Raw genomic sequence first — 12744 nt, forward strand, 5'->3', positions numbered from 1 at the left:
ACGCCCAGTCGGCGGCGCCTTTCGCGCTCGCGGCTCGCCCCGTTGGTGGGAGGAAACGCCGCTCGGGATAGGCCGGGGAGGAGCCGAGCGAAGATTGGCCAGTCTGCGGCGGCTTGGCGCTGCCTTTGAAAGAGCTTCGGACGCCTCCATTGGGCTAGGAGCTGTCATTTTCCACAGGGCTGCGGGGCCAGACATGGGGTAGGCTGCGCCAGTTATAAGGTCGTTGCCCAAGCCGCTGACGTCTTTCGAATTCGAGACGAGCCTTTGGGCCGCGGGTCGAGTTCCCTCGTGGTAGCCGAGGTGAGTATCCGCTCCGGAGCGGCGCCGTGAGAGCGCGGTGTCTCGCCTGTGGCTGCGTGGGGCGCTTTCGCCCGCTGAGAAAGCCCTCGCTGAAGCTGCCTTCTTCTCGGGACGTCGTGGCGTCCGAGACAAAACGGCGCCCCGGTTGTGAAGAGACGGAAGAATGCATGGAAAGGAACTTTGAGGGAAAGGTGGCCGACATGGACCTCGCCCTCTTTCCTCCCCTTGTCCGTTTCAGGTGCTGTAGGCCTTTTCTTGTGGTGACCCCGACTCGCTTTTCGTTCGTGGGTAACTCAACAAACGGGCCGGAGTGACTACGGGGTCATTATCGCCCCTCACCAAGATGCTCCAGGTTCCTGTCGGCTAAATTACATGGGGAGACCCTGGGAGCAGTTCAGTCGAACGGAGGCTTTAATCTTCTAAACTTTTACCTGATTTGGGGTTCGGGATTAGCCTTTCTGCACCCGCTTCCTACCCCTCCCCCTTCAATCGGTTTCTGTTGAGAATGGCGGTGTGCTCCATTGAATTGTACTGAAAGTTGGATTCTAGGCTCAGGGTCAGCTGTTTCCTTTGTAGATAGATAGAATTCTTTATTGGCCAAGAGTGATCGGACACACAACGAATTTGCCTTTGGTACACATGCTCTCAGTGAACATAAAAGGAAAGATGCATTTGTCAAGAATGTTAAGGTACAACACTTAATGATTGTCATAGGGGTCAAATAAGCAATCAGGAAACAATATTAATAAAAATCTTAAGGATACAAGCAACAAGCTACAGTCATACAGTCATAAGTGGACGGAGATGAGAAAAAACTAGTAATACTGTAGTGCAGACTTACGGTAGTTTGCAAGTGTTGAGGGAATTATTTGTTTAGCAGAGTAATGCCTTTGGGAAAAAACTGTTCTTGTGTCTAGTTGTCTTAGCGTGCAGTGCTCTGTAGTGATGTTTTGAGGGTAGAAGTTGAAACAGTTTATGATGTGAGGGGTCAGTAAATATTTTCACAGCCCTCATTTTGGCTGGTAGTATGCAGGTCCTGGATGGAAGTCAGGTTGGCAGCAATGGTTATTTCTGCAGTTCTGTTTATAGTTGTGTTTAAATATTTTCCGGAAGTTTTTCATTGGAAGGTATCCTATGGGAGGAACGTATTCATTTGCTATATTTATGTTCCGCCCATTTCACCATCCAAGCAACTCTGGGAGACTTACAATATAAAAGCAAGGGTGTAAAAGATATTAGAAACAATTAATAATTAACAGAGGTGAATAAAACTAGGATCCAGTTTCTTTCCCAAAATGCTATCATAGAAGAATACATAGGAATGTATACAACAATGGGAAGGTGTTTATACTTCTTTGTTACACAGTTTGAGCTTGTCAGGTGGAGATAGGTATCATTGACTTGTACCTCAGCTAATCTTGAAAACATTAAACAAAGTTGAATCTATAAGTATATATACCTAGATGAATGGCTAAAGGAAAATCCCAGGGCAGTAAAGAATAATAATATAATAATCCTACGGCAGTATAGAATAATATATAATAACCAAGGGCAGTATAGAATAAGATCACTTCCCTATACTGTTATCTAGAAAATAACAATTGTTATTAACTCATTAGGGTTAAAGTAGACTCAAGGAACCTTTATTTTATTTTTAAGAGTATTCGCCTTTGTCAAGCGTAACCAGAAAGGTTACTGCTGAAACGTATATAGACCTGGGGAGAAAAAGTGTTTGGGGGAATTTATTTTCAATGTTAGGGCCACTTTGTTAGTTTCCCCAACTCTTCTGCAATAGTTTCTGGGAAATCTCTTTGTACCTGGATAAAATTAGATAAGAGTCAGCTACATTCAAGGAGGTGGGACTTTATCCTCTTGTGACTATGTAGAAACTATAAACTGATGCCCTGTGTAATTCCTCCCTTGACTGCTGGTCATCTGAATATATCAAGTATAGGAATCTGATACCCTGTTTCCCCCAAAATAAGACATCCCTTGATAATAAACCCAATCGGGCTTTTGAGTGCATGGCAATAAGGCTAAGCGGTTATTTCAGGGTTCAAACAAATATAAGACAGAGTCTTTTTTTTGTGAAAACACGGTAGTAGATTTTCAGATTAACAACATTTATTGAAAATTATAATCTTTTGTGTGTTTCTGAATTTTGGCTATGCTAAAACGGCTCTCCTGTAATGTGAATGTAACAAAGTTTTTATAAGGGTACAGTATTCTTAATTTAAATACTAAAGCTTGGGAAATTTCTTGCTGCTCTACATTTCAAATATCAAATTATAACTTAGTTCCAGGCAGCTTCAGGAATCTGTTAGCAGAAAAATGGGGTGTGTGGGAATGCGGCTCTCTCCCTCCGCAGCCTGTTTTTCGTTCCAGGAGGCTTCAGTGAACTCTGGGACCATGCAAGAAGCCCACTCGGGTGGGCAGATCCCTGGTTTAATGTGAGGCATTTCTGCTTTTTCACTAAATCCTCCTCTTCACTGCCGCTCCGTGCATGATAAAGAGCTGTGGACTCCAAAGCTTCCCATTCCTTGTGAAGCAACTCCTGCCCGACCCTACTTCAAACATTGTCCCCTCCCTGGTTGGAGTGAGGGGCTGGATCTTGTCTTCTCTCCCCTCCCAAACCTTTTAGACCGGAACAATCCAATGCCAGCACCATCCTCCTTGGCAAGGATGCTACGCCTAGTAGGATGGCTTCCAGGTAGGCAAGGAGAAAGGAGGCATCCTGGCCCTTGCCCCTCTCGTTCCCAAAGCTCCCCAGAGAAGCATCTCACCCAGCTTGAAAAGTTGCTCTTGGTTGTGCACTGTCCTTTAAGAGATGAGGGGGCCAAGGGGGAGGCAAGGCTGCTTGGAGGACGAGCCTTCCCTCTTTTAAAGCCCTTAGTCTTTTAAAGAAGAAGCTTCCTTTCCTCCCTGCTGGAGGCTGGCGCAAATCTGCCTTAGCCACTGGCACTTTGGCTTTGTTTTGGGTCTGTCTCTGGGGAGTTTTGGGGACGAGGAGGGCAAGGACCAGGATGCTTCCTTTCTCCTTGCTTACCATTTTTGTCAAGACAAAAGCTGTCCTGATGTGTTGAATTTGTCTTTTTTTTAGCTGCTGTCCTTAAAAGAAAAAAAAACCCTCACACACAGAGAAAAACAATACAATACTGACTTTATGTCCCAAAAACGCCGATTGCAGGATCATGACATTAATCCATGCTTAGTGGTAAGTTGAGTTCTTATAAATTGACATTTTGAGTTTTTAATTTATTTTTCTGAAGTGTAGCTTTACATAAGAATATGCAAAGTACTGCAGACATAGCTGTTGACTGTGGATAGTTTGTGCCCAGAGACATGTATTCTTGGTGTCTTAGTTTATATGTAGAATGAAACTGGCCTGTGTTCTTTTAGAAAGATTGGTCCAGGTAAGTATGGTTCAGAGAAGGGCTGAGTTTAAAAAAAAAAGGGATTTTCTTGGCAATGGCTTGTGAAGACCTAACCAGTGGCAGCTGAGGAGATGCCGGAATGAAAAGGATATGCTGTGCTGGGACATCAAGGGGGGCAGAAGAAAGAAGGTAAAAAGTTGGGAAGACTGGGATGGTAGGCAGGTGGGATATAAACCACACTAGATTAGCATACTTTGAGGTAGCAGAAGACCAGAACATTGATGGCTGATATTTAGGGGATCCTGTAACTACTAATATGTTCTGAGTTTATTTCTGTTGAATTGCAAAATCATAATGGTTTGAAAAAACTTCTAAACTTTAATAGTTTGAAACAAAACATTTCTTGTTGTTGACCTTGCCTTCCGGAACAGTGTTTCCAAAAGATACTTTGTGCCACACACTCTTCGTCTTCCAGATTTGGCATTGTCCTGATGACTATACGTACAGTACACATACCTTTCTACCTAGCTAATATCTGGATTCTATAATGGTTTGGAAAAACTCAAAACAGACTCAAACTCAACCCTGATAAGACGGAGTGGCTGTGGGTTTTGCCTCCCAAGGACAATTCCATCTGTCCGTCCATCACCCGGGGGGGGGGGATTTCTGACCCCCTCAGAGAGGGTCCGCAACTTGGGCGTCCTCCTCGATCCACAGCTTACATTAGAAAACCATCTTTCAGCTGTGGCGAGGGGGGCGTTTGCCCAGGTTTTCCTGGTGCACCGTTTGCGGCACTACCTGGACCGGGAGTCACTGCTCACAGTCACTCATGCCCTTACACCTCGAGGTTTGTCTACTATAATGCTCTCTTCATGAGACTACCTTTGAAAAGTGTTAGGAAACTTCAGATCGTGCAGAATGCAGCTGCGAGAGCAATCATGGGCTTCCTAGGTATGCCCATGTTACACCAACACTCTGCAGTCTGCATTGGTTGCTGGTCAGTTTCCGGTCACAGTTCAAAGTTGGTTATGACCTATAAAGCCCTTCACGGCATCGGACCAGTATATCTCCGAGACCGCCTTCTGCTGCACGAATCCCAGCGACTGGTTAAGTCCCATAGAGTTGGCCTTCTCCGAGTCCCGTCGACGAAACAATGTTGTCTGGCGGGACCCAGGGGAAGAGCTTTCTCTGTGGTGGCCCTGACCCGCTGGATTCAACTCCCCCCGGAAATTAGGATTGCCCCCACCCTCCTTGCCTTTCGCAAACTTCTTAAAACCACCTCTGCCGTCAGGCATGGGGAAATTGATTCCCCTCGGCCATTGCCACTTTATGTATGGTCTGTATGAATAGTACAATTGTGTTTTATATAATGGGTTTTAACATACCTTAACTATTGGATTTGTACTGTTTTATTGTTGTGAGCCGAGTCTCCAGAGAGGGGCGGCATACAAATCTAATTAATAATAATAATAATAATAATAATAATAATAATAATTTGTGTCTTATAATACAATAAAACAACTAAAAGGAATGGAAAGCAATAATAAATTTAATTAAATAAATTAAAAATTAATAATGTTTTCTATTTAAAAATATGTGCTGATGTAAGGCTTCATTTGCTATTAAACTATTTTGAAGTATAAATATTTGTTTTGAAATGTTTAAGAAATATTTATGAATTCAAAAATTTATACCTTTTAAAAATATTTAATATAAGAACATCTTATTGAATACAGATATAATTCAAACTCTAGGTTTGAATGCTTATTTATTCGCTTGTTATAATATTGTATTATATTTTATAATTCTTTGGTTTAAGTCTTACATTCATTGTTTTTTATGTCACATATAGATGTATATAACAGTTTTACTATTGGATTTTTTACTTGGATTTATGACTGCTAAACTGATTTATAACTAATAAACTGATTTGATATAATTCAAGATCCATTATTCTCCTTTGATTTAGTTTTTCAAAATAAGTTAGCACAAAGATTAACTCTTTGCAGAACAAATAAAATATACATAATTATCCCTATATACCTATAAACAATCTTTATAATATAACATTGATTACATCTAACAACTTTAAATTCTAATAATACTAATTATTCTATATCTTTTTAAAGAATAGTTTTATTAAAATTTTTGCAGTTCTCGTGAACCAAATGTTTTTATTGGCTATTGTAATCTATATTTTAACTACTTAAAATCTTTTTAAAATAAATTGACCTACCATAAGTCTGGTATATATGCAAATAAATTAGTGTCTCTTCAGTGCTATTATGGTTCCATTTTTCAGCAACAAGAATTCTGTGTTTCTTTCCTTTCTCTTCTATAAGCTCTGAAGGAAAGCCTTCCAATTTCTTTGCTTTGGTTCTGCAAAGAAGTACCACTTCCTGAGTTCAGCCTGCCTTATTATTTTATCTCTTAAGTCATTTCTACAAATTGAAAAGTAATTCAGCTGAGACTGCAGCTTCTTTCAAAAAATTTTATTGTGATTTGTTATGCGTGATATTGTATGATGTTACAATTTCTTGTTATTATTTCTTGCATATTTCTTGGTATTCTAGTCTATCTTTTAGGTTATCAGTTCTATTTGAGTTTTTTAAAAAGCCAAAGAGTTTGCAGCCTTATCAAATTTGGTTGCAATTCTTGGTAACAATATTATTTTGTTGGGAGAATTTTAAGATACTTATTATCTTAATATTTTTAAAAAACTATAGATTTAACTTTTAGACTGAACTTAGTTTTAATGTCTTAGATTAATACTTTGCAGAAACAGGTAGCAACACTACTTTTAAATAGGATTTTATTCTGACATAATTATTTGTAAGATTTATTGTTTAGTTGCCTTTCAATAAACGAAGATGGCATTCTTCTAAACCAGTGTTTCCCAACCTTTTTTGAGCCGCGGCACAATATTCATATTTTCAAAATCCTGGGGAACACTGAACGGGGGGGTGGGGGGGTGGCTAAAGAAAAGTTTTGACAAAAAAAAATCTTCCTCCATTTCGCTCTATTTCTCCCTCACTCTTTCTCTCTCTTCCTTCCCTTCTTTCTCTCTCTCCATCCCTCTTTCTTTCTTCCTCTCTTTTTTGCTCTCTTTCTCTCTCCCTCCTTCCCTCCCTATATGTCTTTCTCTCTCCCTTGCTCTCTCTGCCTCTCTTGCTATCTCTTTCATTCTCTCTCTTTCTTTCTTTCTCTCTTTCTCTCTCTCTCTGTCTCTCTTTCTCTGTCTCTCTTTCTCTCTCTCTTGCTAGCTCTCTTTCTCTCTCTTTCTCTGTCTCTCTCTCTCTGCCTCTCTTGCTATGTCTCTCTTGCTCTCTCTCTCTCTCTCTGCCTCTCTTGCTATGTCTCTCTTGCTCTGTCTCTCTTTCTCTCTCTTCCTTTCTTCTCTGCGGAGGCCGGCGAAGGTTTTTCTTATTTTAAATGTTCCGGGTGGCAGGGGGATGCGGAGCCTGCACGCACACACACCCGACATTCCAAATTCTGCCTCAGCTGTGAGAAGAACGCCTGCCCCGCCTGTCCTGCAGCCCTTTCGCTGACAGCCTGGGACAAAAGCGCTCTGTGAAGGGACTGCAAGAGGGGCCGGGCGGGCGTTAGCAGCCGGATGAGGAGGACGAGAAGCCGCTGCAGCCACCCCCAATCCCCCCCCTTCCCTGGGTGCCTTCCAAAGGCCCCTGGAAAAAGGCAGGAGGTAGCAACAAGGCGCGAGGACAAGCAGGCAGCTTGGCGGAGGGGAAGCGCTGAGGGGCTCTCCTCCTTCCCCACCCCCGCGCTTCTCTCCCGCCCTGGCTTTTGCTTTGCCCGCAGATTTCCCCGCAGTTCAAAAGGAGGCAAGAGGTGGCCTGGATGAAATTGCGGGGAAATCATGGGGCGAAGCAAAAGCCAGGGCGGGAGAGAAGCGCGGGGGTGGGGAAGGAGGAGAGCCCCTCAGCGCTTCCCCTCCGCCAAGCTGCCTGCTTGTCCTCGCGCCTCGTTGCTACCTCATGCTGCTCCCACCATGGCTGCGCGCGGTTCCGGTGCCCCTGGCTGAAGGTCGTCCTGTGGCTGGTCTTGGGCTTTACGGTGGCTTCCTGGTTCCCTCTCCTCCCTCCGCCTGTGTCTACCGCCAGCGCCTCATTCCTCGGAGCTGCCGCTTCCTTCCAGGCAGCCCAGCCACGCTGCCGTAGAAAGTGCAGAGGTTATTGCCACCGCCTCTGCCTCCACTCAGGGAGCCACCGTGGTTGAGCTGAGGGAGAGGAAAAGGCGCGGTGACCACGGTGGCTCCCTGAGTGGAGACAGAAGCGGTGGCAATAACCTCTGTGCTTTCTACGGCAGCGTGGCTGAGCTGGACAGAAGGAAGCGGCAGCTCCCAATCGAGGAACCCACGGCAACGGGCGACGGCTTGGTGGGAGGCGACGGCGGGAGACACAGGCGGTGGGAGGAGAGGGAACCAGGAAGCGACTGTGAAGCCCAAGACCACCCACAGGACAACACTCAGGCAGGGGCGCCGGCAGCGCCCCGCCCAGCTTGAGCTTCTCGCGGCACACCTGACCATGTCTCGCGGCACACTACTGTGCCGCGGCACACCGGTTGGGAAACGCTGTTCTAAACTGTGGACATCAACTATTAGATTTTTATACTTTATTTCCTTTCATATTCAAGGAAAGTGATGCTTCTAGAAGATGTTTGGAAGTGAATCAATCTGATAAGGATATGTGTGCAATCTATTTTTTAAAGTACAACAATTGCCGAAAGTTTTGGGTAAGTAGATTTGAATGGCTTTTAAATAAACTTTTTCAGGGAAGCAAATAGAAATAAAAATTTCATCTATCTCTTATCTATTTCTGTTTCTATCAGGTTTTTTTAAAAAAAAGCTGACAATATTAAAGGATCAGATTTTTTTTTTGCATCATTTATATGAATGTACATCACAACGTCTCTGAGCCCTTCATAGTCACAGAATCTAAGAAAATGTCAGTTACTTCAGATTAAAATTTAAGTAGTAAAAATTTAGATAAATTAAAATACACATTTATTATATACAACAAATTAAAATAATCAAGTAAACAACTTTCAAGTGTCCAGGAGAAAATGAATGGTTTTCATTGTCATACTAAATGTTAAAATTGTTCGGTTCTTTGAACCTCAGGGGCTGACTAGTCTATAGAGACAGTATACTTTCAATAATACTGGGATATGCAGTATCTCATTCTGAGTTGAATGTATCAGAATGGGAGAAGGTGGTCTGGAAGATAAAGAACTATACAGCGTTATCATTAAAACGAACAAATTGGCAACCAATGCGCTGCCTGCAATATATCTTATATGCTGTTGATGTGGCTTTTAAACATCAGTAAGTAGATTACTACATTCTGTACCAATGGACATTTCCAGAAAGCTTTTAAAAGAAACATTATAGCATCTGCTGCAACAGATCAGTCTTAACTTGGGAAGAGTGGGTGTAACTGTTGCTTGTGCTGGCTGATCCAAAAAGGGCTGTAGTTGCCTCATTACTTGAAACTGAGCAGAGGCTTTCTTAACCCCAACCTTTATTTACTGAGCAACCAGATTGATTTTTTGATTTAATTTGATTTAAGCAGCTATCCATTTCACAACAGTGAATCAGATTCTGTAAACACAAGAGAATCTTGGAAGTTGCTGCTGCTTTATCATGTAAAAGAAGAGTTGATGCATGGGAATGGTATATGAATGAATAGTATTTAATATTTTACTCATATTTAACTTTAGATTATTTTATCACATCCAGCCTCCAGACATAGTTAACGATACCTACCACTTTCAGCTTTGGCTATGTGGAAATATCTAATAGAATATTTATCTTAATATCTCAACCTAATTAATGAATCAGCTGGCCCAATTATTTCCTATATAAGCTAAATTACATGGGGAACAATGCACAGCCTATACTGTAGTATCCTACAAAAAAGTGACTAGGGATTTGTTGGAACCCTGAGACAGTGCCTCTACTCATTCCTCATAGGAAGGTCTAAGAAATTATTTCAGCTGATAATATGAAATCTTTTAGAGGATGGACCAGAACAAGCACATCTATCCAGGAAAAGATAAATAATTTATTTATAAGATAAATAATGATGGGTAGGTGTATCCCAAGGATTGAAAATATTCATACCTACTGAAAAAGAAAGCAAGGGGAATGAGAGATTCTCATTAATTTTAGTTCTGATAAATTGATTCTTGGAGACTATTATTGAATATGTCTATCACATCCTCAGAAGTCCAAATATAGCCACTTGCCCAGAGAAGTTGTCTTTCCTTCAGTTAATATTACAGGTGAAAACATTTATTTATTCTCATGTGAAAAAAAACCTACGTGAGCATATTGTGATGTTATACCACTCTGTTCAACTAAAATCTACCAAACTATTTCTCTTTTTATTTTTATCTTTTTAATATTTTATTTTTAAATGCACAATACAAAAACTAAAATCAAAAACAGATATAAACACATTCAAAGAAAGAGAAAAAAAGGAAAAGAAAATACATAACAGAAGAAAAAAAGAATTTTAGAATTACAAAAATAAAATAAAATAACAATTGGAGAGATATTTGCTCTCTCCTTCCTTCCTTATTTTGTTTTATAAATTTACAATATAATAATATTCAAACTTGCAGATTACCATATTTATATTTTCACGCTTTCCTAAAGTAGTTATATTTCTTAATATCAAACAAAACATTTTTATTTTTTTTAAGTGATACTTCTGGTAGATTATTCACATTGAGCCTCTAGGCCTAACCACATTGTGGCTTCATTCTAGTAGTGTCCATGTATATAAATCAGTGTCTCCGAGTATAAAGAGAGTCAAAGCATGATGTTCTCTGTATAGTTTTGTCATGTGCAAACTCTCCTGATTCACATCTCTATGAATGGCTAAGTTCCATTTCCAAACTATTGAGTAATGACTGTATCTTAAACAGAGTGATTGATATTCTTCTTATGTTGAAACTATTTCAAAAATAGGTACTCTAAATGACAGCAATAACATTTATTTTAATAGAGTAAGTCTTTTCCAACTATAGCATGTATTTCATTTGTTGAACTAAATATGTACATTTATTAAATAATGGATTTAAACATAGTGTGTTATTTGTTTTCATTTCTAGCATGGGATTGTGATGCAGAGAAGACGAGATGGAAGAAAACCACATATGCCTACAGCAGAAGAAAGAAATAGCATCCTAGCTTCATTGGAAACAGCACCATATTGACCATATAGTTTTATTAATATAGGATGTGTAATGATTTTATTATAATTGTGCTTTATTTTATTTTAAAAAGTACTACCTTGTACTGTATTTTTTTTTTACAAAAAACAAAGAACCCTGAAACTTGAAATGTCTAAAGAATGAAATGCATTCTTACATGGGAGAAAAACTTGCAGAAATAAAAAAAGGTTTTTATTTGGCAAATGTATGTGTTTTTATATTTATTGTATCACATAATATTATATACACTGAGAAAGGAATTCAATGGATTACAGATTATGAAAACTAGTTTTCAAATGAAATAGTCAAAAATCTACCATTCTCATAGATTTTTTCAAGAAAAGGCAAAAGTTGGTTAATTTTAGATCAGTGTATCAATGATCAGTAAAACCTAATATCCTGTTATCTTAAAAATATTACTTTAAGGAATGGTATTGTTCACTATAATGCTGGTGGTTATCAATCTCTAAATATTTTCACCTTTAACCTCAATTCAGTGGTATTAACTAACATTTTTATTAATACATTCGGTTTGGTATATGTTAGGACTGTCCAAAACAGTTAGTTGGCAATATATAAACTGAGCTATGTCTGTTTAGATGAGGTGTTGCAGACTACTACAAGAGGGAGCTAGTGTTCACAGTTTATTTTTTTCTGGAATTTCTCTTTGGCTACTCTTTGGCTACTCACTGTTAAGTATGCTGTGCAATGTCTGCGATCTCTCTATATTGTAGTTATGTACTATAGCTAAAATATTATTTAGACTTGATATCTTTGTTTACTGATTATGACAAAGACAACTGGTAAGAGAGACTTTGTACTTAATATTTGGATTGTTCTATTATGTGTATGAATTTAGACTCTATCTGAACATGCTATTTCTCAAAGTAAATTAATTCAAGTTAGTATATCTGTGTGGCTGAGTAGTTATTTACAACTAATCTCAATATAAACGTTTCTATGTGTGCACAACCTTGGTAAACAAGGATTACTGTACTCTGCTCATACATTAACACTGGTTATGGACCCAGATAGATATTGAGAGTTAGTGTGAATATTCAGTTTCATATTCAGATAGCTAACTTGGGTTTACTATTAAATTAACAAGAACAGGCATAAGGCAAAGTGCTACCACCTGAAACACTGTTGCCATGATCTCCGCCACCTGGAACTGGCCAAAACACAATGCTCTTTTGTTTCTGCATGCCCCGTTTTTTTGAATCTGAAAGGAAAGCATTTTCAAACAGCAGTGCCACGATCCCCTCCCCAATACCCAAAATGGTGCATGAAACCCAAAGATCGGAGAGGAAAGCATTTTCATTCCAGGAGTACCTGCATGCCTTTTATAGTAAAAAGGAAGAGGAGGATAATTTTACAAGTCCTGCACCTGCTTCGTCTCTGACAATGAAGTGCCTCCTTTCCTGGGCCTCCGTGCCCACTCACTGCCTCACCGAGAGAGAATCCAGATTTTAAGGTATTTGACAACTTTTCACTTGGATCTAAGACCTTTCTTTCTATGGGGCACAGAGGACTTGCACCTTGGCTGGGCTGTTTTATGAAAGGAGTTTGCAAATTGTCTTCCTTTTTACCAGAAAAACTATGCAGGTAGTTCTGGAATGAAAATGCTTTCCTCCCCAATCCTCATGTTTAACCTCCATTTTTGGAATTGGGGAGAGGGTTTAGTAAAATGAAGTCTCAGTAGCTCCTATTTCGCAGCAAGTTTTGGAAGTAGATTAAAAACAATTTAGAATATGAGAAATATATTATTAGACTTATGAATATATATACATTCTTCTCATTCTTCCATCATTTCCTCGTTTCTGAAGATGGAATA

At 40.0% G+C, this 12744-nt stretch overlaps 1 protein-coding gene across 2 annotated transcripts; it reads left to right on the forward strand.

Annotated features, from left to right (window-relative positions):
• The first annotated feature begins 156 nt into the window (after nt 1-156).
• CHCHD7 (coiled-coil-helix-coiled-coil-helix domain containing 7) lies at nt 157-11818 on the forward strand. 2 transcript variants are annotated; one of them, XM_070747788.1, is made up of 4 exons: nt 157-300; nt 3401-3514; nt 8325-8423; nt 10809-11818. In XM_070747788.1, the coding sequence occupies exons 2-4, from the start codon at nt 3464-3466 to the stop codon at nt 10911-10913; spliced, it is 255 nt and encodes an 84-aa protein (XP_070603889.1). In that variant the 5' UTR covers nt 157-300; nt 3401-3463; the 3' UTR covers nt 10914-11818. The 2 variants fall into 2 exon arrangements, with proteins under 2 accessions (XP_070603889.1, XP_070603890.1); XM_070747789.1 differs by having other exon boundaries at nt 291-538.
• Nucleotides 11819-12744: the final 926 nt, after the last annotated feature.

The sequence above is a fragment of the Erythrolamprus reginae genome, chromosome 3 (assembly GCF_031021105.1).
Source record: "Erythrolamprus reginae isolate rEryReg1 chromosome 3, rEryReg1.hap1, whole genome shotgun sequence".
NCBI classification, from domain to species: domain Eukaryota; kingdom Metazoa; phylum Chordata; class Lepidosauria; order Squamata; family Dipsadidae; genus Erythrolamprus; species Erythrolamprus reginae.

Coding starts and splice junctions, on each gene's coding strand:
- CHCHD7 (XM_070747788.1), top strand. CDS start 3,464: ATGTCCCAAAAACGCCGATTGCAGGATCATGACATTAATCCATGCTTA. Junction 3,515..8,324: donor ACATTAATCCATGCTTAGTG/GTAAGTTGAGTT, acceptor TTCATATTCAAG/GAAAGTGATGCTTCTAGAAG. Junction 8,424..10,808: donor ACAATTGCCGAAAGTTTTGG/GTAAGTAGATTT, acceptor TTTCATTTCTAG/CATGGGATTGTGATGCAGAG.